This window comes from Oryzias latipes, chromosome 3, assembly GCF_002234675.1.
Source record: "Oryzias latipes chromosome 3, ASM223467v1".
NCBI classification, from domain to species: Eukaryota; Metazoa; Chordata; class Actinopteri; order Beloniformes; family Adrianichthyidae; genus Oryzias; species Oryzias latipes.
This window is the reverse complement of record NC_019861.2, coordinates 26,828,423-26,856,394: the sequence shown is the minus strand read 5'-3', so window position 1 is coordinate 26,856,394 and position 27,972 is coordinate 26,828,423. Positions and strand designations below refer to the sequence as shown.

Genomic DNA, 27,972 nt, shown 5'->3' with positions numbered 1-27,972 from the left:
GGGATTTCGCTTATGAAAAAAGACTTGTAGTGACACAGCAGAATCTTTAATACGTTTATAATTTTTTTTTGATCATTCAAATAAAAAAGAGTAACATTTCGTGTCATTAAACCGTGAATTAATAAAAAATGTTGAAGGTCAACAAACGCAGCAGTTAGCGGTGACAGCTACATCCGTTCATTAATGGGTGCGTGGCGGCTAATACCTTTAAACTGAGTGGCATTTTGCCCGGACTTGTTTTGAGGAGGAGCTCGGTTGTTTATTCATTCACGTCAGCCCATTTTCGGTTGCCTTCCCTCCTTCCTGCTCCACACAACGGGGACCCTCCACTGACTGTCCCCCACCCCCCACCCCCCGTTTTAATATTCAACCACGGACAGGTCGCCACGATAAACCGCTTTTGGAATCAGGTGAGTGGTCGTTTTGGCGTTGTCTTGTGTCGGGAGGGAAGGGGGGAGGTTGCAGGTAACATGCAGATGTGGTGGCGGAGCGGTGGACTTGTCCGGCCCGGCGAGGCGGAGAAGAAGTGCTTCAACCGTAACTTATCGCATTCCTGCCGAGCAGGCGGCTAAACCGCTACCCGCGTTTCGCCCCCGTTTGGACGGCTGTCCTTCACGACGAGAGGGGTTCTTCGTTTCGCCAATGCAAACAAGCGAGCGATGTAGGTCAGCAACCAAAACCAAAATGTCGTCTTTTTTTTTTCTTTTCTTTTTTACTTCCACGTTCTCTCATGCCACAAACAGATGGCGTCGAGAGGGGGATGGAGAGAACGGTCAGGGAGACGCATAAAGGAGCAGGGGCGACACCAGGCTACATATTGGCCCATCACAAATCTGTTTCCTGCACATTCATTCACACATCACCTTCATCATGTCCAGACACGGGAGGCTCATGTGTTTTCACCAGGCCTCCCTCCAAGAAAGTTTCTACTGTTAAGTTGTAGGTCTTCCTAAGGCTTAAGTTCATTTTTTTTGGGTTGGATTTGATTTGATTTGAGCAAGCTCGTGCTGCCTCAGTGTTTGGATGGTAGATTTTGGTGTTTGTTTGTGCATCAAGCCTCCAGTCAGACACACCTGGAGGATGCTGCAGATAACCTGTGGGCCGGGTCAGCCCACCTCCTGGCTGCTGACTGTCAGAGATCATTGATGGACCGCAGAGGTATCCTCCATTGCACAAATGAGGCTGGAGCTGAGGGACCCAAATGGCAAATGTGTTGGTTGCTACTTTTATGTAATGAAATGCAAAGCTGGCTGTGAGTGAGGATGCCTTTGACCCCCTTTGCATACCTGCCCTGCTCTGTCATGGCGTAATGAGGATGGTGCACTGCACGCAGCAAAGCAAGCCAGCTGCACATTGTAGGTCAGTTGGCAGTACCGGGGTGGTAGACGTGCTCTGATGCAGCGTGTCGGTGCACTTCAGTGGCTGGCGGTAATTAAAAAGACATCCTCCCTTTGTGGTCTTTGGGGTCGTCCTATTGATGGATTTCTTGATGAAAATCTCCAAATGACTCGGGAAGGTTTGCTGTCCTGCAGATCACGCTGCATGTAGCCGAGGAGAATCCTGATGCGAGTCGATCACCTCGGTGCTCTGGGGGCCGCAGGGCGTCATCCACCGACTGCACAGCTTCCTCTGGCAGCTTGACTGAAGTGGTTTCCCAGGAGGTCACATTTCAAATCAGCCTTTCATCTTAGCATCTTGGCCTCTTGCTCTTATTTCATGAGTTCTTACAAGAGTTGAACCTTGTAATCTTTGTGTGTTGAGTTCTCTGACTGGATGGCCTGTCACGGTCACATTGATTGCGGCACTCTTACTTACTAAATGCAGTTTTCTGGCCGTTTGACCGGGCCTGTTAGATTAAACATGATCTTTCTCTCCGTGCAGCTCAATCAAGTCTGCATTTTCTTTGCAAACCTGCAGCCTTTTGGCTCTTCTTTCCTTGTTTGTATCTCTGCCTAGTGCTTTTTTTGTGTTCCGTTTTACCCCTAAACCCCCTTTGTTGTGTTTGGTTCAGGCACCAGACAGATTTGCTAAAAGAAGCTTTGGTGAGTTGTCGAATATGGAAGCTTGTCATCTCCAGTTTTAACTCCACTTGCTCGAAATACACAGCGCAAAAAAACAAAACCCAAGTTTGGATCAATAAGATGTTATTTTACTACTGCTACTGCTACGGCACAATTTGTATGCTGCTCAGGGAATCATAAGCCATTTGTTCATGGATCATCGGCAGCAGGGTTGAATTAAGCTGAAGGGGGCCAAACAGAAAGCAGAGCCTCACTGTTCCCCTAAAAATGAGCTGCCAGTTAATATAAGGGGCTTTTTCAGTAAATGTAAGCATACTGAATATCAGGAATTTGTTTTTCCTCCGCCTATTCTTAATCAGTAGGAATGTAGCCGTGGTAGAAGGTTTAGAGTAGCTGGTGATGGTGTCAGCATGTTGCAGCGCTTTGCTGTGCTGCAGGCAGGGTTTAGAAAAACAGGCTGATGTTTCTCAAAGCACAAAGGCCTAATGTGTGGTGCCTGTTGGTTACAGCCACGCTGCACGACCTCGGGCGAGCGCTGCCAGTTTGTTTGGATGTGCTGCACAAGCGCTATGTGTGGGCACAATGTTATGACCTTCTGAAAAAGGGAAGTTAAAAAAAAAAGGTGTTGTGATGTGGAGTTGGTAAAAAATAAAACCAAATTTGAGCCTAAAGCAAACACAGTTTACAAGCAGGGCTTTTTATTTTAATTTTGTGGGCTTGCTTGAATCTCCCAGCAGTTTTTTTACAACTATGTATTGTTACTAACTTGCACTCTTTGTGTTGCCATTGCCCATGCAATAATCTGTTACAGCTTTGCAGGTGAAGCTGACGGTTGACCTGACCAGAAGTGTAGCTTTCAACACATTTTTAGTTTTAGCTATTTGTTCCTTTTTTGAGAGATCAAATGAATTACAGGGACTGCATGGTGGTGTAGTGGTTAGCACTCTTATCTCATAGTGAGAGTGTCCTAGTACAAAACCCAGTTGGGTCCTTTCTGTGTAAAGTTTGCCTGTTCTCCCTGAGCATGTGTAGATTTTTTTCTGGGCACTCTGGCTTCCTCCCACAGTCCCAAAAACATGATTTGTGGGTTAATTGGTGATTCTTAATTGTCCCTAGTTGTGCATGCTTGAGTGTGTGTGTGTGTGTGTGTGATGGCCCTCTGACAGACTGGAAACCTTTGCCAGAGATATCCCCAACTTTGCCCAAAAGTAGTTGGGATAGGCTCCAGCAACCCAGTGATTCTAAAAGGGATTTAAGATCCACTTTTAATAAAAATTGAGTGTTTTTAACATGTTTAGTGTTTTTGTCATGATGGAGGACATACATAAAGAAACGTAAGCTCAAAATTGCATTTTTGAATATTTACTTTTTAAAATCGTTGTGAGTCAGGAGCAGACGAAAAAATGTTGATTGGAAAAAGAGCATAGAAAATATGCTGGGCGGGCCACAAGCTCCCTGGTCTTCTCTGCTTCACAACGGGGGGGGGGGTTGCCACAACTTATAGACAAATTTCTAATAAACTATTGCCACTCTGCAGAAACTATGTCCAGGTTTTCAAAATTTGGGCTAAAAACGACGTCATCATATTTAAAAGACCACTAGGAACGCTTTGAAAATCGATGAAGAGATGATCAGAGTCGGACTTTAAGCAGGTTTGTAAATTAGAGTGTACCCTGACAATTTTCCGTTCCAAGTGGATAAATTCGGGCAGTATCATTGAACCGGAAACATCTGGATGAACTGGACCTTCAGAAAACATTTCTCACTGTAGACTGTTGGTTCGATTCCTGCCCTGTGCGCCCGTGTGTTGAAGTGTCCTTGGGCAGAACACAGAACCCAACATAGCTCCTGTTGGCTAGAGGTTGGCGCCAGTGTTCAGCTGTGGAGCCTCCATCAGTGTGTGAATGTGTGTGTGCATGGATGAACGGGACTCTGACTGTAAGCACTTTGGGCCTCCTAAGAAGGTAGAAAAGTGCTTGATAACTATACGCCATTTACTAGGTTTCTGTTTGCGGTTAAATCTTGTAAAATTTCCCTTGAACGCTGTTGATTAGTTTAACATCAGTACCTTTTGAGCGCCTCTAAAACATTTCAAACAGTCATTGTCTTATTGGGTCAGCTGTAACTGACCAACTTTTCATTTTTTACTGTTATCATGAGGATGTAACTCACAGCCTTGTGTTATGTTCACGAAACTGCAAGAAGATTGTGCAGCACAGCCAGTTTGTCTGTGACTTTGTCATTTGTTGCTATGGAGAAGTTGACATTGTTTATTCACTTTTAAAGTCTAAACAGTCAGTGTAAAAACCCCCAGTGTTACTTGGAAAACGTAGAATTGAAAATAGACGGTTTAATGTAGAACGTGCAGCTTTGGTTGTTTAGTTTCTCCAATCTTGCATGAAATATTATTTGTTGCAGTTCAAAAGGGAGGAAGCTAATATCCACGTTAAAATCTTTTCTTGCTAAAATCATTGTCTGAAAATGGTTTAATAGTGCAGAAACACATTTGTGTCTTTTTGCTTGTGTTTCTTCTTTCACTCTGACTGCATTAAATATGATTACCCAAAGTGAGTCGACCCCAATAATTATCAGCCTTCTATTATCAGCTGTCGTGTAGCATTCAGGTCTCTCACAAGCCTCTCTTCTAACCACTTCCCAGAGAAAAGCAGAGAAGTGGCCTAGTTCATGCCCTCTTGAATGTAATTTTAGCTGTGTGTTATAATATGCATGTATTAAAGGTGTGTCTCTATTTCCCAATGTCCCTTTTCAATTTTTTTTTGCATCTGCTTGATTTTGTGATAGGAGCTAAATTGTGAAATTGTGCATTGCATTGTGAAATTGTGAATCTTCATGCAGTTGATAGTGTAAAAAAGAAAGAACATACCGGTAGTTTATTTTTAAGTTTAAGGGCCCCTAAAATCTAAGTCATTGATAAGTGATTTTGACAATCAGAGGTTGGTGGTTTCCAGTATATTGCTTTGGAATTTTCTTGTATAAGTATTATGTTTTGTCTACCCAACTATTAGTCTAGATATAAAGACTTGTGTGAATCCACAGATACTTGGAGTATGTTGAAACACTTTCCACTGAATTTATATAAGAACTGGACTGAGTAAGTGCCATGCAAAGTGGCTTACTTCTGGCTCCAACAAAATCAAGTCAGTTCAGTTGCCATTTGTTTGTGACACGAACACCACCATGTTGGAGCCAGGCAATGTCAGTAAGTAGTGATTGGTCAAAGTTGGTCTGAGTCATCGTTTCTATGGCAACCACTTACAGATTTTTCTTATAATTTCTATGGCAATGCCTGTCGCCAGTCATGAGTGAGTTTGTTGGAAATCAACACCCTGCCTCTTGAAAGGGACTTGGGTGAATCTGTTCATCAAACGTTTGGAGTGTTCGAAGTGGGGTCCAGCGGGCACTACAAACTTTTTATTGAGGCATCTGATGGGCCAGTTTATAACTTCAATAACTTTCAATGCAGACAAAACTATCATGAAAAGATTAGAATTAACAAAACATGTCAAAACAGGTATTTGAGCAAGAATGGTTACTCTGACAAATAGAATGACTGATTAATAGCAGTGTATTTCTCAATAAAGGTCTATGGGATTTTGGCTTCTTAGAGCCAGCAGGTACTTCTTTTTTGGAAAGCAAGAGGGGAGTTATCACACAGTCCAGTTCTCATATACAGTCAATGCCCCCTTTTCCCAAAAAGACAACCATTTGACCTTAAGAAAAATTTGCTTTGTTTCCTCAATAAAGTAACTTAAATTACTTCCCAATCAGCCACTTCTTTCTGTGTTACATCCTCTGCATTCTTGTGCTGTCCTTGCTTTGTCTGCGGCTCCACAACAGTGGTGCAATTCTGTGGTCAGTGAAGCAGGTGACTGCTTATTAGCTCCAGTGGTGCTGCTATGCAGAGCGGACTGCCTTTAATTTTATTATGGAAGATTTAAGCCTCTGTCATGTGCTCGCTTGCCTGGCTGTGTCCGAATACTCTGGCTTCCCCTAACACTAAAAAGATGCATCTCATTATCCTCACCCTTACTGTGTTTTACAGCTTATCCCTGAAATGCAGGCACTTAAAAGTCCCAGACCAGCCCTTCAGAGAATGCTGTGATGCCATGTTGTTTATCAGGGAGCTTGTGAATTTGCACAAAGGAAAAAGAAAAAAAGAAACTTTGTGCTGAATCGCTTATTGTTTTTGTGTGATCCAAGCTGACACTTTTTTGTTATGTATATAATTCCACATGTGTCTTAGTTTTGATGCCTTCAGTGTGAATCTACAATTTTCATAGTCACGAAAAAATAAAGAAAACTCTTTAAATGAGAAGGGGTGTCCAAACTTTTGGTCTGTACTATATATATTGTAGTGGTGGATAAAGAACAGAGGAAAGCCGTTGTGGTGGATGTGGCAGTGCCAAGCGATGGAAACATCAGGAAGAAGGAACATGAGAAACTGGAGAAATACCAGGGACTCAGAGAAGAACTGGAGAAAGCCTGGAAAGTGGAGGTGACAGTGGTGCCTGTGGTAATTGGAGCACTCGGGGCAGTAACCCCCAAGCTGGAGGAGTGGCTGCAACAGATACCTGGAAAGACCTCAGACCTCTAAGTCCAGAAAAGCGCAGTGCTAGGTACAGCTAAGATACTGCGCAGGACCCTCAAGCTCCCAGGCCTCTGGTAGAGGACCCGAGCTTGGAGGAGAAACCACCCGCGGAAGGGTGAGAGGGGCGTTTGTTTTGTGTTTTATATATATATATATAATAAATATATATGTATTATAAATTATTATTGTGATGTAGATGTAAAAACATTTAATCTAAAATCAAAGATCTTTTTTGTTTTTTAGTGACAATGTGCAAGTCACTCCAACTCAGTCTTGTCCCAGAGGGTGCTGTTGCACAGCTGATCTTTGTTTGGTGAAGCATAACAGAAAAATGTGTACCTTTGTTGACTTTTAGTTTAAATGTCATGTTTTGTGTTTTCCTTTGTGTCTGAGTGTGGAGGGACTCCTGACTACCAAACGGGTTATTAAAGAGAGTTGTTGAGATACTAGTAAAAATGTTTCTTTTGTCAGGGAAACCTTTAGAGGCAGATTTGTGGCAGATTGAGCCTTAGGTCAGGGCAGTTTGACCGGTCAACAGTCGTACATGAACCAAGTTATCATCCAGTCATTGCTGCTTTTTTTGTTATTGATGCATTGTGGTTTCTCTTGGTTGACTAGGGACTGGCTACTGGATTTTTGGTTCTGTCAGCATTATATACTGTTATATCAAATATTATTTGATTAAATAAATAAATATAAATATATATGTTAAGCCTGTATGGAAATCAAAATGGCTTATAATTGTCTAAAATTTTGACACAGAGAAATCTTAAAAAATCTTTTGTAACCGGGCTTTACATTTTGGATTTTTTAACATGGTAATCAATGGAAAATAGTTTCATTTGGAAACCAACCCCCAGTGATCATTTTAGGAACTGCAACATTTATTTACTTAAGGTTGGGGAAGTATTGTGGGGGATTGGTAGCGAATTATTCATACTTTCAAAGAAAGAAAGCCAGTCTCTCTTTAATTATTTTACTACTAAATCAACAAATGGTGTGAGAAGTCATTACATTTTTTGTGTTTAACATGAATCAGAAATATATATACTAAAAAAAAGACATCAACCTATTGATTTCAATCTGCATGGAATCAGATCTGTGGTTAAACACGTAATGCTAAACTTATCATTGTAGACAACCATCTGTCTGTGAGACAAGTGAGATATTAAATTTGTGTTGCTTGACAATATTGTCATCAGCACAAGTTCTTATTGCTGCAGTGTGTATTTATCTGCTTGCAAAACTATATCTCAGAGAAATATTTAGAAACAACAGAAGGTGTTCCTGGATTTCTTTCTCACTTGCAGAGCAAGCCTTCATGTGAGTAACAAAGCACATGAACAATATGGTGCATGTGCCAACAGCTGATTCAACCTCCCTGCTACTTATTTCACTGCCAAGAATGAGCAGAATAGAGGTGTTAAGCTTCATTTGAGGCTGCCCTGTCTTGGCCATGGAGAGCTTATCGCCCTCCTATCCCTGCCCTACTCACGCTAATTATCTGGATCAGGTGATTCCAGGTTGTTACTCACTAAAAACACTTGATTCATGTAGCCAACTGGAAAAATGCAGGGCAGGGTTTCTTGAAGCTCAGAGTTGGGCTAACCTGGTCCTCAGGAAGCTCTGGGAATTCATTTCAGAGGGTCAATGGTGGCAGGTGTTTGTCCACACGCCCACTGAATTCTCTATTGGCATCCTAAAGACAAATCAAGGCTGCTATTTTTAAGATGGACTGGATTTTGAGATCCATTTGACCCATTCCAGACATGAATGTTTGAACAAAAATTGCTATTTTAACCTGCTTGTCAAAAATGCTATTGTTTGATTTAAAAAAATAAGTTTTATTTTTGCAACTAAGCAAAAAGTACTTGTTCTTCCTGTCTTTTCCAGTGGGACTTCACTTGTTGAAACCGGAAATTATTGCCACTGCAGCAGGAGAAGTAAGAACTTTTAAATCCATAGACACACATCTTAAGATAACCATGGAAAAGTTGGAAACATTAAACCTGTTATCAATGCATATAATTACTGATATATATATAATTACTGATCCAAGGTATATTGGTAATTGGAGCACTCAGGGCAGTAACCCCCAAGCTGGAGGAGTGGCTGCAACAGATCCCTGGAAAGACCTCAGACCTCTAAGTCCAGAAAAGCGTGGTGCTGGGAACAGCTGAGATACTGCACAGGACCCTCAAGCTCCTATATATATATAATTTGCATCGGAGCTGTTGCAGCCAACAGGAAATAACCATTGACTGAGTATGAGAATAGCATTCCAAATAAGAAGTACCCATTGGCTTCAAGCCCATAAAGTTTTTTTCAGAAATGAACAACTATTACTCAGTCATCATTTGTCAGAATTAATATTCTTGCTCTGCTATTGCTTTGTTTAATTTGTTCTTTTAATCCTAATTTTTCTATTCATGATATTTTTTCTCTATTACAAGTCATTCAAGTTAAAAACTGACAATTTAGATGCTTCAATAAAAGTGTTGGCTTGGTAGGGATGTCGACTTCCGACTAGCTGACTCCTGATTGGTTATAGTGGTTGCTATTGAAACAATGACTCAGACTGACTCTTAGCAATCACTGCTTTCTGACATCATCTGGCTCCAACATGGTGGTGTCCATAGAGCGACTGAATTGGAGACAGAAATAGGATATTTTCCATGGGTGACATCACTCTCGCTAGGTCGAGTTCTGTTATACAGTCAATGGAAATAACACATACCATTTTAACTATACCGTAACTCTTTGTTTACGTGATTAACATTATTCCAACAGAGTCTGAAGTTGAGAAAAGCAGATTTTCACTGACATGCAATACTTTATCACTGTAAGGCATTGCACAAATGTTGTTTAAAGGGTTAAAAACGCCTGAAAAATACAGTGACAAATAAAAAGCCACATTTAAAATATCAGACAAAAAAAATTAATTAGGTAGCTGGATGGCTCAGTTGGCTGCATGTAGGACTGACGCATGGGGAAATCATGCCCTGGGGCAAGACCCTTCGTGTTACTGGCTAACTGTGTAGCCATGTGGAGGCCAAGTCTAAGTCTCCATGCCCCGGTCCCCAGCCCAAATAAAATACAGGGTTGTAAGTAGGCCTGCACAATATACCGCAAATTTATCGTTATCGCAACATCAAGCTGTGCAATATGCATACCGCAAAATATGTCAAAAATCGCAATAAATGGTTACCTTAAATGTGCTAAAACAAACTCATGGCAGCTTGAAATATTGAATAAATGAAATAAATCCCTTTATGCATTTAACCAATCGGAAGGACCCGTTTACGTTGTTGATCAATCAGATGAGCCCTTTTATGTTTGATGTTTGCCTCCTACGTCGACAAGGGTCATTTGGAGTATAATTTTTAAACTGTTGCAGTGAAATGGAAATTATGTTTTTGGTTGTTTTGCTATTTGTTTATATACCGCAAATTAAATCGTTATCGCAATATTAATCACCAATATCGCATATCGCAAGTTTTCCTCATATCGTGCAGCCCTAGTTGTAAGGCATCCGGTGTAAAACTCCCGGCCAAACCACCTGTGCCGGCCCGGCCCACTGTAGGGATATGGCGAAAGGTGAACAAAGACAGAAAGGTCCATTGGCCCCCTTAGACTGATTTTCAAAGGTTTTGTTATTATCTTGATTCTTGATTTAACAATTGTTTATTAAGAACCCTTTAAGCTACCTCATGTCTCTCGCAATCTGCCATCAAGCCCCTCCTGACTTTGGGAATCAAGAAAACGCAGCAGTTCTGCTTCTGCTTACTTGCTGTAACATTCCATGTAAGCCGTGTAAGATCTGCTGAGGGCCTTGGAGCTGCAAAAAAACTTACGACCAGCATGTTTCAGAGATTATTGCGTATAACGAGTTCTGAGGCTGGATTATTAGGATGAAGCGATGTTCTGATCTAAAGAGTTTGTTGATATAAACTGCATCATTTTGTCCCTTTTTTTATTGGATGCAGTTTGGTTTGTGAAACTAAAAAATGAAGGAAGATTGAGAGAGGAGTTTTTGTTCTCCTTCTTTCTAACTCGGACCTTTTATTTTCCCTACCTCCCCCTGTTTTTTTCTCTTCCCCTCCCCCTCTTTCTGTTCCTTTTCTCTTTCATTCTCCCTTCCTCCATGTTCTGTCTCTTTCTTTCTCTCACTTGCTTTGGGTTTCCATCATGCTTTGCCCCTCCCTCTGTTCTGCTCTCCTTTTTTTCCCTCTCTTCCTCTCTCTCACGTTGCACATCACCCATCCATCCCTCCGTCTCACTCTGGCGTCGCTGCCTGTCTCACTTCTCTTTTTTTTCCTGTCTTGCTCTCCGTTTCTTTTCTGCTCACTCTTCATCCTCCCCTCCCCCACGATTGCCTCTCATTTTCTCTCTTTCTCTCCTCTGTTTCACTCCCTCTGTCCCCCCTCCCATCCAGCGCTCTTTATCCCCTCCCTCCCCATCAATCCCTCTTTCATTCCATGCAATCATCTGTTTTCTCCTTCTCTCTCTCTCTCTCATGCTTCCTCTATTATGCCCCCATTTTGTCTTCTGCCATTCCCCTCTTTCTCTTTTTCCTCCATGTTCTCTTTTTCATGTTGTGCACCACTTTTCTTTCTTGCATGACATAACTTTATTAAACAACATCCACCGGGAAACTGTGAGAAAAAGAAAACATCCTTTTTAACAACATGAACATGCACAGTGTATTTTAATAAAGTTATCTTCACAATAACCAGAGTACAGTTGTTCGTCACCAATCCCAGTCTAGTTCAAGGTGAGTTCTTCTAGGCTTGGTACTTATTTTGTTTGCTCATATTCAACAGGTGGCTTACAACACCGTAGCTAATGTTAGTCATGAGGCTGAAGTGAAAAGAACGAGGTGATGGTTTGTCTCATTTGCCTTATCAAGATTTACTTAATTGGCTGAGGAAGAATGTGAAATTAAACGGATAAGCAATGAAACAAGAATTGATGGGAAATACATTCATATTTCTGTTTTTAGTTCAGCCCACTGTTGTTTTGCATATAAAAATAATCCAAAGGGAACATTGTTAGAACATTCTACCACACTGTATGGTCACATGTAATGATGGCTTGATCATTTTTTGCTGCAACACGCGTGTGTTGTCCGCTGTGATGGCACTTTGTAGTTTTTACCTTATAGTGAAAAAAGGTAGGAATATAAGTCGATTCATTGATTAAGTCACAGAATTAAAACCGCTTTTAACGTTATTAAGACAATTGCAATAAGAAAAGTCCACTTTCTTGGAAAGTGCTAACAACTTTCTAAGAATTTGTGCAGATTTAATGCAGGACCCTGTGGAAATTTGAACACGAGCCGCATTTTGCAGGACTTTGGACAGGCCTGATTTAAGGTTTTAGTCCTCACCATAAGTTTTAATATATACAATCAATGCCTAAAGTTTAGGAATGAATGACACAAATAGTAGTTTTGACAAAGTTTGCTGCTAAACTGTATTTTTAGATCTTTGTTTCAGTTGTTTCTGTGATGTACTGAAATATAATTACAAGCACTTCATATGTTTCAAAGGATTTTATGGACAATTACATGACATTAATGCAAAGAGTCAGTATTTGCAGTGTTGGCCCTTCTTTTTCAGGACCTCTGCAATTTGACTGGACATGCTCTCAATCAACATCTGGGCCAAATACTGACTGATAGCAACCCATTCTTTCATAATAACTTCTTTGAGTTTGTCGGAATTAGTAGGGTTTTCTTTGTCCACCTGCATCTTGAGGGTTGACCACAAGTTCTCAATGGGATTAAGATCCTGGAGGTTTCCACGCCATGGACCCAAAGTGTCAACGTTTTGGTCTCCAAGCCACTTAGTCATCGCTTTTGCCTTATGCCACGGTGCTCCATTGTGCTGGAAAATGCATTGTTTTTGGGCAAAATTGTGAGTGAGCCCACTCCCTTGGATGAGAAGCAACCCCACACATGAATGGTCTCAGGATGCTTTACTGTTGGCTGGACACAGGACTGATGGTAGAGCTCACCTTTTCTTCAAGCCCTTTTCCAGATGCCCCAAACAATCGGAAAGGGGCTTCATCGGAGAATATGACTTTGCCCCGGTCCTCAGCAGTCCATTGACATGTTTTTCTCATGAGCATACAGAGTGACCAAAGAGTTATACCTTGTATACTTAGTCAAAGAGCAAAAAACGGTTAATGAGTGTCTGCTTACCTTTTCCGCACTTTGTTATTTAAAAAGCCAGCTGTGCCAAATGCAACTGTGTGACATCCAGTGAATTTAGCGTACCTTGGATTAAGTCTCTATACAGAAAAAGTAGGAGGTATGGACCATTCTAATTTCATCCACCTACTGTGCATTCAGAGGTGCTTAGATGGATGCGTTTATGAACTTCTATTCAGATTGTAGCAGTGTGAAGGCGTTCAACAGTTAAGGAGCTTTCACTCCATCTTTTGTTTATCGGCCTCTGTCACGTTAAACTCAGATGGCTTTAGTTCTCCAGCAGGTGAAAGAGCTGCAGAGGTTGTTGGAGCTCCAGGACAGTTTCAACATCCCCATCATGGGCTACGTTCACACTGCAGGCTGAAACAACCCAATTTCAAATTTTCTTTTGCCCATATGCGACCTGTATCTGATCTTTTCATGATAGTCTGAACGACACAGATCCGATCTTTTTAAATGTGACCCATGCCACTTGGGTATGTGGTCCTGATTCCGATACGTATCTGATCTTTTGAAATACAACCTCCGTCCGACCTGTACGTCATTGATGCGCTACAAACGTCATAATTCTGCGTTGAAGTAGGCGGAAACAAGAACATAAACATCAACCATGGCAGACAATGCTGCTAAGACCAGTCAGTGGAAGGGAAGCGAGCTTGCAAAAAGGTTTCAAAAAAATCGGAATTGAGCATTAAGCCCTGCAGTGTGAACGTAGCGTAGCCATGCTGTCCTCTTATAAATCCCAGTCTATTGCGCTTGTCATAGTTTGATAATAAAAACAAAGCTTCATTTACAGTGTGTCAATAGTAGTCTAAATATGAGGACAATTACAACTTTTTGTGTTATATTATGGTTTCTTATTTTGATATAGATTAGCCAGACTTAATGCTGCTCTTTTTAATGTTTTTAATGCAAAACATATAAAGTGATAGTTGCTGTGGGCGGGAGCATGATGCCACCCACTTCTGTTTTGAGTGGCTTTTTTGGGTTCTGACAGGGAAAAATTCTACTGCTTGCTCCACTGCAACCAGTTCTCCTGACCAAGAGCTTATAAAACTGTAAAAGAAAAAAAAGGATTTATTTCAAAATTCCAAATGGTGTCTAATCCTGCAGCTGATTCTCCTGAGTTGAAAAAATCTAATTGACACAAATAAAGTGCAATTAAACAATATGTTTTTTACAGCATCTGCCAATGCATGTGCAATAGGAGCTTACCAGTTCACTCAAGTCTTAAAGACATCTTAAATATAGCCACTTTTTTCTAGATGGTATAAATATTTGGGTTTTTATAAGAAATAGAGTCTGCCCTGGCACACTGACAGGTTTATTTTGCATAGGGTTTGGATTGTCCGTTTTTAAACTTTAAGGGTCCTAAGGCTCGCTAGAATTCTGGTATGGACTTAAGATGTAAACTGTGGTCTTTTTTCAGAGTAAGGGTCTTCGAATAAAGTGTGGAAATTAAGTTAAGGGAATAAGCATCGTAACCACGGTGTGTTACGAGGAACAAAATGAACTGCCAATAAAACTGAAGAAGCAGGACTCCTGGGAAAGTTTTCAAAATGTCTAACAGAGTAAACACGATGTAGGGAGAAGGTAAAGGCACTTATTACTATGTTATATTTAAGTGTTTGGTTTTCATCTGAAAGTGCAATGTGTGTACGCAAACAACCAGACAAAAGTGTAAGAATTATTGGTATTTTCCATGTGTTTACCGTGCAGGAATATCCTAGTGTAAAAGCAGATTAAGAAGCCGTTTGAACAGAAGTCACTCAATTTTACACTTTGTTCATGAATTGTTTATTGGTTAATGGAAAATATACTGCAGCTTTGTAAAGTCCACCATTTACATTGTAGTACTACTTTTACTTGACACTTAAACATTATATGATAACATTAAGTGTAAGGGCAACATAAAAATAGATTTTAGTGTTTTAATCTTCATCATTCTAAGGCATCAAACAACACTTGTTTGCTCAAACAGTATCAAAAAGTATCATTGATGTGGTCCAGATAAGTCATGTGATCATAGCCACAGGCCTTCAAAACCGAAATTTTCTAGCTGCAATAGTACGGCAAAGGACTTGCAGTTATAATTGGGACCCCCCCCCCCCCCCCCCCCCCTTAAAGGTTATATAACACACGTCACCATACACTGAAGTATTGGTTAATATATAGCAGCTTGAGTTATTGCAATACCTGACAATAAAATTGCACATTGGAAGTTCTAATATTTTTAAGCCCTGCAGTTTTTAAATGTCAGTATCTAATGGAACATTTTGGTCCTGCGTGGATCATTATGTAGTCACAGATTTATCTGTGAAAGATTTATCTCGTTAACTAAAAAGTCAAACAATTTGCTAAATGTAAATCTTGACAATGGGTGTTCTGTGTGCAAATCATGCAGTAAAAAATCTTAAGACCTTAACCTCTAGTTACTGTAGAACATTTATCAATGTGATTATATGAATAGTTTCTTATAATCAAAGCTTCTTCCATTACATAATATATTCGCGTAGAGATATTTAGTTAATTCATTGCATGTTTTATTTAGTGGGCTATAGGGCAGTGTAGTGGTTAGCACTCTCACCTCAAAGCGAGAAGGCCCTAGTTCAAATCCCAGCTGGGTTGTTTCTGTCTGGAGTCTGTATGTTCATGTTCTCTCACGTGGTTTTCTCAGAGCACTCCAGTTTCCTCCCACAGTCCAAAAACATGCTTTGTAGGGTAATTGACTCTAGGTGATTCTAAGTTGCCCCTAAGGTGTGATTGTTTGTCTTGGCATGTAACCCCACCGTTGCCCGGCAGTAGATGGGATAGGCTCCAGTAGCCCAGTGAGGCTGTAAGGGAATCATCGGAATCTAAAGATGGTTGGATGAGTTTAAGTTAGCAGGTATTTATGTTCTTTTGAGGTAAACAAAATACTTTTTTATTGTTAATCTTTTAAAATGCAAGCTAACCATAAATATTTCCACCAATCTCGTTTTTATTTAGTTTTTAGTGATGCTTTAGTCCTCATAGTTTTTAAGTTATTTGTTTACATGAAACAGAAGTATTTTTTTTACTCATTGTCCATATTTTGGCATATTTTAACAAAACCTTTAAGATTTCTTTGAATTAAAATCTGAAGGTCAATTAGTATTTTTGACTGAAAATGTCAGCAGATTCTAACGACCTCTGTGTCTTATTTGAATTTTAATTGCTGTGTCTGACTTAAAACAGTGTCGGCTGTACTCTTAAGAGGTTGCTATGGTTTCAATTGGTCATTAAATGTCCCTTTTCTTTGTATGTCTTACAGGTTGGAGGTTTTTTGATCTATTTAAAACAAAGCTGGTGTTAACTTTTCCTTTTCTTTCTCTGAACCCCCTTCATCAAAAAGGTCATACATATATTTGTATCTTCAAATCTATTTATTTTAAATGTGTAAAATCAGAATTCCCAACATTGGAGTCGGTTGGTAGTATCTCCTTTCAGACACCATAACAGGGGTTTAAGGAACTGTTAACATTTGTTACTTTTTTTTCCCATTTGCATCCTATTGGGAAGCAGACACTGAGGGCTTGTCCTAACCTTTGTGTACACTACTGTAAAGTCACTGTTTGTCCTGTCTCACCGCTCCACCATGGCGTCCATAATTAGCTGTAGGTTACTCTAGGTGAAATATGACATAAAGAGAGATGATAGTGCTTTTGGGCCTAACCAGTGTTTCCTAAGAAGTTAGTCAGCAGTTTTTGTGACCTAAGATATGGTGGTTTATCCAAGACAACTAGATTAGCTTTGCTTTGTACTTTTGTCATAACCTGCTGTTCGTCCCCCATTTCTTTATTTTTTTTTATTAAATTCTGCTCCCATCCCCCTTCGCCTTTTTCTGTCATTCTGCCTCTCCCCTCCCTTCTGTTTTCTTTGAGTAGTTTTTCCATCCTCCTTTTTCCTCTGTCTTCAATTTGCTCATCTCCTTGCCAGTCACCTTCCGTCTCTTCCGCTTCTCTTCCTCCTCTCTCCCCGTCGCACTCCGAATCTGAGCTTGAAACAATCTTGCAACACATTTCCATAAAGCTCACATGAGAGATGAGAGATGCTGAGTCAAAAAAAGATGCATAGATGTTAGACAAAAACAAGGAATGGCCCTTAGATGAAAGAGGATGGATGAGGAGGAAACAACATAGAAGAGGGAGTGAATTGAGTTACCTGGTCGAACCAAAAATGCAAGTCTGACATGATGTTTATGTACCATTGTGGACATCTTTGTACATTAATCATTATATAACCAGGGATCACAGACGAACCAGCAGATCACACACTCAATAGCAAAAGATGGTTTTGTTTGTGTGTTTGTTTGTTTGTGCTGGTATGACCAGAGTCACTACTGAAACTGTGCTGAGCAAGATGGTGGAGGAGGGGGGTAATGTTAGCCCCGCCTTCAGCTCATCCGCACGTATAAAAAGGAGATGAACACAGTCTACTCTCACTGAACACACACACTGAAGAATGAGATCCTTAAAGCACCTGAAGGCTCATAGCAGGAGGAGCGTGGTGAGTTCATTGCTTCTCATTTGGAACATGTGAACTGGTGGTTTGCTGAGGCACGGCTGGGATGCAGGTTAAAGGATGGTCTGGGACTTGCTTTGAAAGAAGATTTTGTGAATATTCCTATATTTTTAGGTAATTTTTCAGTGGTAGATATTCATATTTAAATAACAAATAAGCTTTGCGCTCAGTCACAGTCCTTCCAGTTAAAGCTCTTCCTCATGCCTCTCTTTTTCACCTCACACTCATTTATTCTAGCTTTCATTGTGGCATTTTCCTTTTTTTCTCTCTCTGTCTCCAGGTTACTCATTGCCTCTCTTCCTCAACCCTCCTTCCCTCTGTCTACATGTCTTTCCGTCTCTTGATTTTTCTTTTGCCCGCTGCTTCACACTTACCCTCCTCATGGCTTTTACTGTCTTTCAGCTTTCCTCTCTTCCTCCTCCAATTCCTCCATTTCTTCTCATCTTTCCTTTTACTTTCGTGTCTTTCTACCTTTCATTTGTCTTGCTTCCTGTTTTCAAATCGACAAGCCTGCTCTAATCTCTCCATGCTTGTTGTTTGCTTTCTCTTTTGGTTCCTTCACCGTTTGTTTTTTTTCTTTCTTAATCTTAAGTTTTCTGTTATTTTTCTCCCTTTTCTGAGAGTGTGGAGATCTGTAGCCCATCTAATCCCCGTCAGCTCACACGAACAGGCTAAACCCTCTATCACTAGCATGCTGGATCAACAATCTGTCCTTCAGTCAAATAATTTAATCGTTTGTTCCAAGACAGCCTTTACTGAGGTTTAATTCTTGTGCTAGAAACTTCAATTTAGGTTTCAGAACCACCAACGTCTAGGTTTAGCCATAAGTGAACATAAAAAATTTGTTTTCAAAATAAACAGGAACATTTATGATGATATATGATATAAACATGAATTAGAGGTTTATCCTGAAACTCTCTTTTTGGTCACAATAAACTGAAATGTATAAATTTGCAAGTTTTCTCACCTTAATTCCTTTTAACTTTTACATAGTTTGCTGTATTGACTAATGCAAAAAAATTATTATGACAATTGACTCAAATGTCAGATTCTAATATTATTTACGTATTTTCTTTTTAAATACATTTTCCAAATATGGCCTATGTACCCATTCCTTATTGTATGGTTCAGTAACTTTTGGTAATAAAAACAAAACAATCGTTTTCTAGGACATAGTTTCTACAGAGTGACAGGAGTTCATTAGAAAGTTGTGTTGGCAAGGAGAAAACCCCCATACTTTTCCCATTATCCATCGGTTGTTACTCTCTCTCGCTAGCTTATAGCCTCAACCCAACATTACAGGTGCAACAAAAAAGCTGAGCAATGTCCAGCCGTACAGTTCTGAGCCAGATGTCAGCACAGATGGGGAAAAGAAAGGCATTCATGGATCTATTTGTCTGCATCCAAATGAAGCAGAGCAGGGAGCCTGTGGCTTGGTGTTGAATGTCCTACATCACACCTTTGAATAAAGAAATACTCGGAAATGCAGTTTTAAGCCTAATTTTCTTTTTATATGTCATAGGAAAAGGCTGCAAAAACATGTTAAAAACACCAAAACACAATGTTCATGGGAGTGGGTCTTTAAAGGGTGTCGTAACCACTTCATGTTGGAAAGGATGTCTCACGCTCGCTGGACCACTTGTTCACAGTTTGAGGCAGATGAATCCTGACGTTGTCATCTTGGAGTATGCCTCTGTTATCATGCAAAAAAAAGGTATTGGTGAAAGAACCTGGATTTTCAACACAATCAGGTTATTTCCCTGCTGGTTGTTCCCTTTGGTAAAATCTTTTAGCTGAATAAAAATTTGATTTATTTTGTTTTGTTACTGATTTGTTTGAAATGATGACAGCTTCACTTACCTACATGTTTTTCCTTCTTTTCCAGGAGGAGGCGAGCCGGCGCCTGGGTAGATGTGAGCCCAAGGTAATGGCCAGGCTGGTGGACATAAGCACACAAACAGATCCTGTTGTCGTGCTGTCCTTAGCCCAGGCCGCCGTGCTAGGTCTCATCTCCCAGAATGAAGTTTTTGGAGCTACTATTGCACCCAACGGCTTTTACACCGGTGAACCCAAAGAATCCCCTGCCCCAACAGTAGACGGTGTTGACTACGAGTACGCTGACCAGCTTATTGGCGCTAACGGAGATTACCTGGGAGAGAACTTAGAAGACAACCAGATGCAACCAAGCTGCAGCCAGAGGAGGTGGCAGCAAGGGCCACCCCAACATCCTGACGAGAAAATGATCCTCCCCAATCGCCATGGCCTTCAGGGAAGTGATCTGCCGGTGGCCTCTTCCCATGTGAAAGGGGAAGTTGTGACCTCTGGAATGCCCTCCTGTGTCCATATGCTGAACAATATGGCTCCAAGGGGCGGTTTAGTTCAAGTAGATCCTGCTGCTCTCAGAGGCACCAACAAAAACTGTGCAGAATGTGAACGGGAAGCAACTAACCAGCAGCAAGCTAATCCCCACGTCCATCCTGCTCCCCCCCAAGTGGCCCACAGAGGGCCAGAGCAGGGCCACAGAGGGCTCCCGGGCCAGCGCCCTATGGGAGGCCACGGTCGAGGTGGCAGAGAAGGTGAAGAGGAAGTAGAACACCAGACAAACGCCATGATGAAGCCCACGCAGCAAGAGGAAGCTATCAGCAGCTACTTCCAGACCAGTGAAGTGGGTAGCTATGATTCAACAGAAATGGGAATGGGAGGTGAGTATGAAGACGGTAGCCAGAGCATGATGTGGACAGATGGAAGCAGTGGGGCGCAGCACCAGCAACCTCCACACCCCCAGCCTCCTCGTCGTCATGGTGGCCGCAGAGTAGACCGCCTGGATATCAACATCCAGATTGATGAGTCTTACTGTGTAGATGTGGGAGATGGTTTAAAGCGCTGGAAATGCCGGATGTGCGACAAGTCGTACACTTCCAAGTACAATCTAGTCACACACATCCTGGGCCACAACGGGATCAAACCTCACGCCTGTCCTCACTGCGGGAAACTTTTCAAACAGCCCAGTCATCTTCAGACCCACCTGCTGACTCACCAAGGCACTCGTCCCCACAAGTGCACCGTCTGTAAGAAGGGCTTTACACAGACGAGCCACCTGAAGCGACACATGCTCCAGCACACCGACATCAAGCCCTACAGCTGCCGCTTCTGCCGCCGAGGCTTCGCCTATCCCAGTGAACTGCGAGCGCACGAGGTAAAGCACGAGCGTGGACGCTGCCATGTCTGCTCGCAGTGCGGCATGGAGTTCCCCACTTACGCTCATCTCAAGCGACACCAGACCAGCCACCAGGGCCCCCACACCTTTCAGTGCACCGAGTGCAACAAGTCCTTCGCCTACCGTAGCCAGCTGCAGAACCACCTTCTGAAGCACCAGAGCCCGAGGCCTTACACCTGCTCCCAGTGCGGCCTGGAGTTTGTGCAGCTCCACCACTTGCGTCAGCATTCACTGACTCATAAGGTACCAACACCTGACACTTTCCCTGTCACCTTTTACTACTGTTATTAATAAACTTTCTTCCTTCTAGGCTTAAATGTTACCTGTACAGACTCATAAACAGAAGATGATGGTAAAACGTAAGGAAATAAAGAGAGGCCTTGCATTATTTTTTATCTGTTGTAGTCCCACAAAGATCTAGCCAAAATAAACTGCCGAGACTTGAGTTCGGAAAAAGAAAACTTTTGGATTTGCTTAGCAATGGGGCTTTTTTTTGCTAACAAGGCCTACATACCTAATGTGGTCATATCCAATGTTATATCAATTTGTTCAGTTCAAGCCATAGATGCATGAATTACATTTTCCTGAATTCCAGTATTCCAGTGTTAAAAAATGTGCAAGTAATAGGAGACGCCAATTCCCAGAGCTCGCCACGTGCACGCTGTTCAAAATCTAAAACTTCTAGTTGCCATTTCTTCCCCCAATATTGCTTCCTAAGGATGGCTGAGGAGTTAGGAAATGATTAATGAAAATCCCCAGGATGAGTTTTCATTTGGGGCAGGCACTGAAGGGGCTTTTTTTTTAATTCAAGATGGCAGCCTCTTCCAAGGTTAGAGGTTTACAAAACTGCAGGGGTCTTTGTAGACTTAAGCTGGAAAAACAAGAAAATCGCTAAATCTTAGATTTTGGCACAAAATGGCTGCCAAACCGTTGGTCGTGTGGCCATCCCATAATGATTTCAAAAGTTCCTTGGGATATCCCCAAGAAGTGTGTATTGGTTTCTTCAGTGAATTGTAACTTTTTTATTTCCCGAATTTAATGTTTTAGCTGAGTCAGTAGACTTTTTTGCAACAGTTTTTTATTTACCATGCCCAGAGTTTTAACACTGTCATATTGTATCTTATATTCCTTTTGTTCAGCATGAGCCAGCGAATTCATGGATACCCTTTTTACGACATTCCAATAAAAAATGTGTGAGCTGCCAAGCGCACGCCGGTAAAAATCAGCAACTTCTAATTCTATCATTTTTTTCGTTTTAAGTACTTAGTGATGCTTGAGAAGTTACAAGATAATCGATGAAAATTCCTAGGGGGGAGTTTTTCGTTTGTAGCTGGTACCAAAGTTGCTTTTTTTTAAGTTCAAGATGGCGGCCCCTTCCCAAGGTCAAAGGTCAACGAAACTGCTGTGGTGTTAGTAGACTAGAGCTGGCGGCATGTGTGTAAGATTTCGTGAAGATCACTCGAGCAAAAGTTTCCCTTTCTCATATTGTACATATTGTAGAAAGACGTGAAAGTCATCAATTCTTTGCCACAAAACCTGCAGCTGGTTTTCCTGTTAGCATTGGATAAAGTTGAAAAAAGGGACCGGTAGGATGTTAGTGCTGGAGACCTGGAATTGTACTTAGATTTGAAAGGGATTTGGCATAATAAGAGTTTTGATCCAAAACACTCAATTTTAATCAGAAAATCTTTGTTTTTTCCAGTTTGATTCTTTCATAAGATCATAAATCATACTAGAAGTGCTTGTATTTTGTGACAATTTAAAACACAATTTGCAAATTGAAAAAGAGGGCTGTCAAAAGTCGGCAACAAAAACAGAAACGTTTTTACAAAGACAGCTCTTTAACCTGCTTTAATCACCATCCCCGTTGTGTCCTTGCACAGGATTGTCTGTTATTTACCCATTTTTCCCTGCCTGTGGTAAATGTTCCTACAAGGAAGACAAAACACATTTTGCTGTCAGTTCCTGTATTCCTGAAGATTTGCATTTTTAAAAGTAGACATTTTAAAAAACAAATGCAAATTAAAGTATTATAATGTCAACAATTAAGGGGGTGAAATACCAAGTATTTTGTTTTTTTTCTCCAGTGAAACTCTTTTTAACCCTTTTGCTATCTTATGGGGTCAAAATGACCCCACCCTTACATTGACGTGTTATCCATACCATGACAAAGGTGGATAAAGGTGGAGAGGATTTCATATAATGCATGGACACCAGTGAAGATCACAAATCATTGAAGAAAGAAGGTCTCGTGGGGTCCAGATGACCCAACTCCCAACGTTAAAGTGCCTAGGATAGCACAAGGGTTAAAAGTGTCAAACTTGGACAGAAGGCAGTCTGAGGGCATTTTGTTTGTGATCGTTGTAACCTGTACCTGATGCTTGTTTATGGCTCCCCCTTGTGGACAACAGCACAACTCATTTGTTGAAGCAGTGGGCAGAGGAGCCGCCTGCTAAATGTCTCTTCAGACAAACATCATTTCTCACCTTACTGGCGTCTAATACAAATACAATTTTGTTATCTGAAACATTAGACATTTACCTACCAAACTTGTTTTTCTGTTGAGTGCATGAAGCCTTTTGTGAAGCCTGTAGGCTACAGTCACTTCTGTGCGTGTGACTTGCTTTGTCACGTTTATGCATTTCCTGGGGCACATGCAGTATAGACATTGAAGAAGTACTGAAGGGAGGCTTGTGCTGTTGTAATCTACCTAAAATGTCAACTTCTGACAAACATTTTAATATTTTATGTACAGCCTGAGCATGAGAGATTAGTTTTTCTGTTAGGGCAGACTTGCTCTTTGTTTTACACGTATGCATGCAGTTTTACTCTTTATTCTGGGTATTTGGCCCCAAGTATCACTATCAGCAACCACCCACACCTAGATTTTTATGTCAAATTCAATGAAAACAAACTTCGGCTTTTCAAAATCTTTAAATCTGGATCAAGCAAAGCTAACAGTACAAACATGAACAATTATTTGCACTGAGCCCACAACAGCTGTATTCACTACTGGTCTCATTTGCACTTCTTCTCCAGCATTTTGGGTTCCTTTTTAATTGGAATATTTTTTTCCCAAGACAAAAAAAAGTAATATTAATGTTTCAACTATTAACAGTCTATGCTTCGGAGTTGTAAAAAGCATAAAAAGGACCCTCATTTAAGCTCAGTTTGCTACACTCTGATTTGCTCTGATGCCCTCGGGTTTAAGGCCCACTCCTGGCATCTCTTCCTGCATGCATCAACGTCTAGAATCAGACTCTGCGCTGAGGAAATCCTCAGGATTGAGTGAAAGTGTTCATCAGTGAGACGACTCCTGCTAAATGTTTTGTTTGCTAACGCTTGCAAATATGCTGCCGAACGCAGAGCCTCCTGGACCTCTTGGGCATGGAGTTGTCTGGGAGAAAGCATGCAAACCGCAGCACCACAGAGTCGTACTTTAACTTGAACATGTCTGTGGAGTTCAATCAGCTCCACTTGGAAACTGGTTGGTGCACTTTCCACTGCAACCCCAAATCCTTGGACTTGGAGCGAAGCATCAGGGAAACTCTGCCCTGGCTACGCTGAGTTTTTCAGCAACGCAGCTGGGGAGATCTGCTCTTTCAGGGTTTGTCTGCACGGAAAAGAGTCTGTTTCATTGCAGAATATGAGTCTGCCACCGGCACGACTCTGTTCTATCTTTGTGTTTCATTCTGGAGCTCTGTTGAGACTTACTCTTTTCTTTCTAGAATCGGACATATTTCCTTGTGTCCTTATCATAGATGAAGATTATCAGATGTGTCTGTTCTCACTTATGGCACCATTAACTATGATTTCAGAAGGGAAAAGGTGGAGGGGAGAAGGAACAATAAGCGACAATCCGCAGACAATTTCTGGACCTTCAGCTCAGACTTGTAGTTTGGGGCCATTTCTTAGTACCCAGAGTCAAAATAAAGCCTCATCAGTGGCTCTCTCGCCGTCTTGCCTGGCTTGTCTCACAGTTTTATTTAGAGTTGTGGCCTTAAGAGGCTACAGGGGTGGAACAACTTGACCCCTCTTTCACCAGGTACCTATAGTTCAGAGAAAAAGGCCAATCAGGAGCCAAATTTAGAGAATTCAGCTGTCCTTACTTTACCCCACTTTGCTTCTAGCCCTGGTCTTTCAAGTCCGCCCTTACAGATGATTCTTGGATTTTCTGTAAGAAACGTCTTCAACAGCTGTCATCTGACTGCTTTCCTGTGTGTTCACCTGTCTAAGGGGATGAAAGGCCACAAGTGTGACGTGTGTTCTCGAGAATTCACGCTGTCTGCCAATCTGAAGAGGCACATGCTGATTCACAACAGCGTCAGACCCTTCCAGTGTCACGTCTGCTTCAAGAGCTTCATCCAGAAGCAGACCCTCAAGACCCACATGATCGTTCACCTGCCTGTGAAACCGTTTAAATGCAAGGTGAGGGTTTCTGCTCCTTTCCTGGTCATTTAAGCACAAAAACAGCGGATAGACCCCATAAAAGTCATAAGAATGTTGTCAATTCTGAATTTGTTTTGTTTACTTATTTTTTTTCAGGTATGTGGCAAGTCTTTCAACAGAATGTACAACCTGCTGGGCCACATGCACCTCCATGCTGGCAGTAAGCCCTTTAAGTGCCCATACTGCACCAGCAAGTTCAACCTGAAGGGAAACCTCAGCAGGCATATGAAGGTGAAGCATGGAATGGACGTTTCACCAGAGGGCCAAGGTGAGACCTGCCACAAGCTGCCTCCGCCGCTCCACTCCTCTTGCAGACTGATAGATCCTTGTGTGTCTTCGTTTTCCTCGTCTGAGCTGGAATCTGGCTCAAAACTGTATGGCTGATAGCTTCATTAATGGTCGCCGTTTTTTGTGAGGGGCTGTTAGCTAGCAGTTACAGATGGATGGCGAGAAATGGGGGCGGCCTTACTCTGTGCCAACAGTCCCGCCTACAACTTAGAGGCGAATTTCTACTAAACTACTGCCACTCTGCAGAAGCTATGATCTAGAAAACGGCACAGGTTTTTTTTTTTTTAATTTGGGCTGAAAACGGCAAAATCCAAATTACAAGACCACTGGGAACACTTTTACAATAGATCAAAGGATGTAGATGGTAGCCAGACTTTAGAACATCTTTGATGCAAAAGAAATGATAAACTGTCACAAAGGAACTGGCATAAATTAAAGCTTTGTCTGTAATGTCTCAAATGTAACCATTTAATACCGATGATAATATCTAATAAAGACGCATTCAGAAGTATAATTACAGTTTCTCTGTTTTCATTGCAGCGGAAGTTCTTCCTGAAATGGAAAGCCAGGGCGACTATGAAAGCCAGAACTTCAGCTTTACATCACCAGACAGTATGGACAACAGTGGCTCCCAGAACCTGACTAAACTCACCACAGCAAACATGGAGGACATGGAGGAGTATTACAATTTCGGGAAAGATACAGGCAGCTACTCCACACCTTGAGGCATTGATGGATACAAGGAGATGTGCTTTCCCTTTTTCTTTATTTTTTTTTCTCTTTTGTTTGTATTTTCTTTTGTGTCCTGAAGGAAATTACAGATTTTTTTTTAGGCTTTGGGGAGACTCTGGGAAAGCTTTTTTTGTTTTGTCTTGACCTCCTTCCAAAAGAGCAGATCCGACTGAGGCGAGGAGAGAGCCGAACTTCAAAGACAGAAGCGCTTCATATCCGTTGCCTGAACAGAGACACTGAAACTGTCGGCGAGTGCTTGGAGCTCCTTTTAAAGGATTACTACACGTACCGACTCAAAGACTCTGATAGACACTCAAATCTATATGTTGTGTGTAAGTATCAGTTATTGCAGAAAAAAAAAAAGAAGTCGCAGAGCCATCAGTTTCATTTGATGTGATGGAAAATCATTGTTTGCCATCATCATTCATGCACATCCAATGTATGCCCTTCTATTTTTGACGGAAAGTGCCAGCTACAGACATTTTGCAACTAAGCTTATACCATGTCTGCTATTTACTCACTGTGTATTGACATTTGGGTACATAGTCACTACATATTCATAGGTTTGAATGCTCCTATTTAACAGTCCTAATTAACTGTTCCTATTTTGACATTTGAACTGCCTCAGGCGTGTTTGTGCACAGGACATTGTTACTTCTCCCTAATCAGGGCACTTTCTATCAAAGTTGCTTCTGTCTCATGTCAGCTAAAATCTGAGGAAATGATAGCTGGCATGTAAATCTTCTTTCATTGTGAAAATCTGCAACACCGTGCAGCGTGTTAAGCCGCCCTTTTCTGTTTTAGATGCTTTATAGCTTCACAGCGATAACCTATCCGTGTGGTGAATATACTGCTCTAGTTTTTGAATTACTGCAACAACTATACAAAGCACTTTTACATCCAACATGTTCATTTTTCCTGTGAAAATTGGTTTGTAGGATTCGAATCCTTTGCAAACAGGAGAAGTGGGGTGGAAAAAAAGATAGTTACATCTTTAACCCTCTTTTTTTTTTTTTTTTTTTTTCGTTATGGCAATACTAACTGAATTAGCTTCCTTATAAGGTTTTTGTAAAACTCTGATTCCCAAATAGAAATGTTTCAGCTGAAGATTCATCCGTTTGTTTGCTGGATTCTCTTCACTTTGGATACACTCGTTTTTGTGATGTATTCCCAAATCCTTAATTGTGGAAAACATGCACCAGTTCAAATTTAAAGATCCTGCTTTGTTAGATTTGGAAAGGATAGAATTGACAGTGGAGGGATACTAACCCCCCACACCTCAAATTCTAGTTTTGGGGACTGCATTCGACTCCCCTTGTCCTGCCATGCAGGTCAGCCTTAATATGCACACTAAACCAGAGGAACGGTCTACTGTTTCTTTTTTTTTTTCCAGATGAAAATGATTCAACTGAGACCTCTTGGAAATTGACTGAATTATTTAATAAAGGTTCTCTAGTTTAAATGATGAATGAGGCGGGTTGAATCTGTCCCAGTGTTATAAGTCAGTGTTGAGGCAGTTGGAACGACTCTGCTCGTCCTCCACTTTGATCTGCAAGGAAAAAAGTGAAACTGACAGAATATTATAAGCTTTATGCTCACAGGGGAAAGACAATTAGCTGACACTGAAACTGACTTACATTTTCCTTTCTGGTTTCTCTTTTGGTGACATCAGATTAAATAAATAAATCAGCTGGGATAATTCAAAATTTGGTTCATAACATGTTTGAAAATATGAAATATTTAGAATAGCCTCTACTTAGTTGGTGAGAAAAACTATATGGAATTTCTGAAAAATGTGTCTAAAGTCCCACGCTGATCATCAATTGATCTATTTTCATAGTGTTCTCAGTGGTCTTTTAATTATGATTATGCCGTTTTTAGTAAAATATTAAAAAAAAAA

General features: G+C 41.2%; 1 protein-coding gene across 3 annotated transcripts; it reads left to right on the top strand.

The window, feature by feature from the left end:
* Positions 1–149: 149 nt before the first annotated feature.
* On the top strand, positions 150–27,972 carry LOC101155266 (zinc finger protein 710). Of its 3 annotated transcripts, XM_023953583.1 has the most exons (6): positions 150–410; positions 8,524–8,573; positions 19,272–20,846; positions 24,840–25,031; positions 25,149–25,320; positions 25,881–27,972. In XM_023953583.1, the coding sequence occupies exons 3-6, from the start codon at positions 19,314–19,316 to the stop codon at positions 26,063–26,065; spliced, it is 2,082 nt and encodes a 693-aa protein (XP_023809351.1). In that variant the 5' UTR covers positions 150–410; positions 8,524–8,573; positions 19,272–19,313; the 3' UTR covers positions 26,066–27,972. The 3 variants fall into 3 exon arrangements, with proteins under 3 accessions (XP_023809351.1, XP_023809350.1, XP_020555610.1); XM_023953582.1 differs by lacking the exon at positions 8,524–8,573; XM_020699951.2 differs by lacking the exons at positions 150–410; positions 8,524–8,573 and adding an exon at positions 16,682–17,371.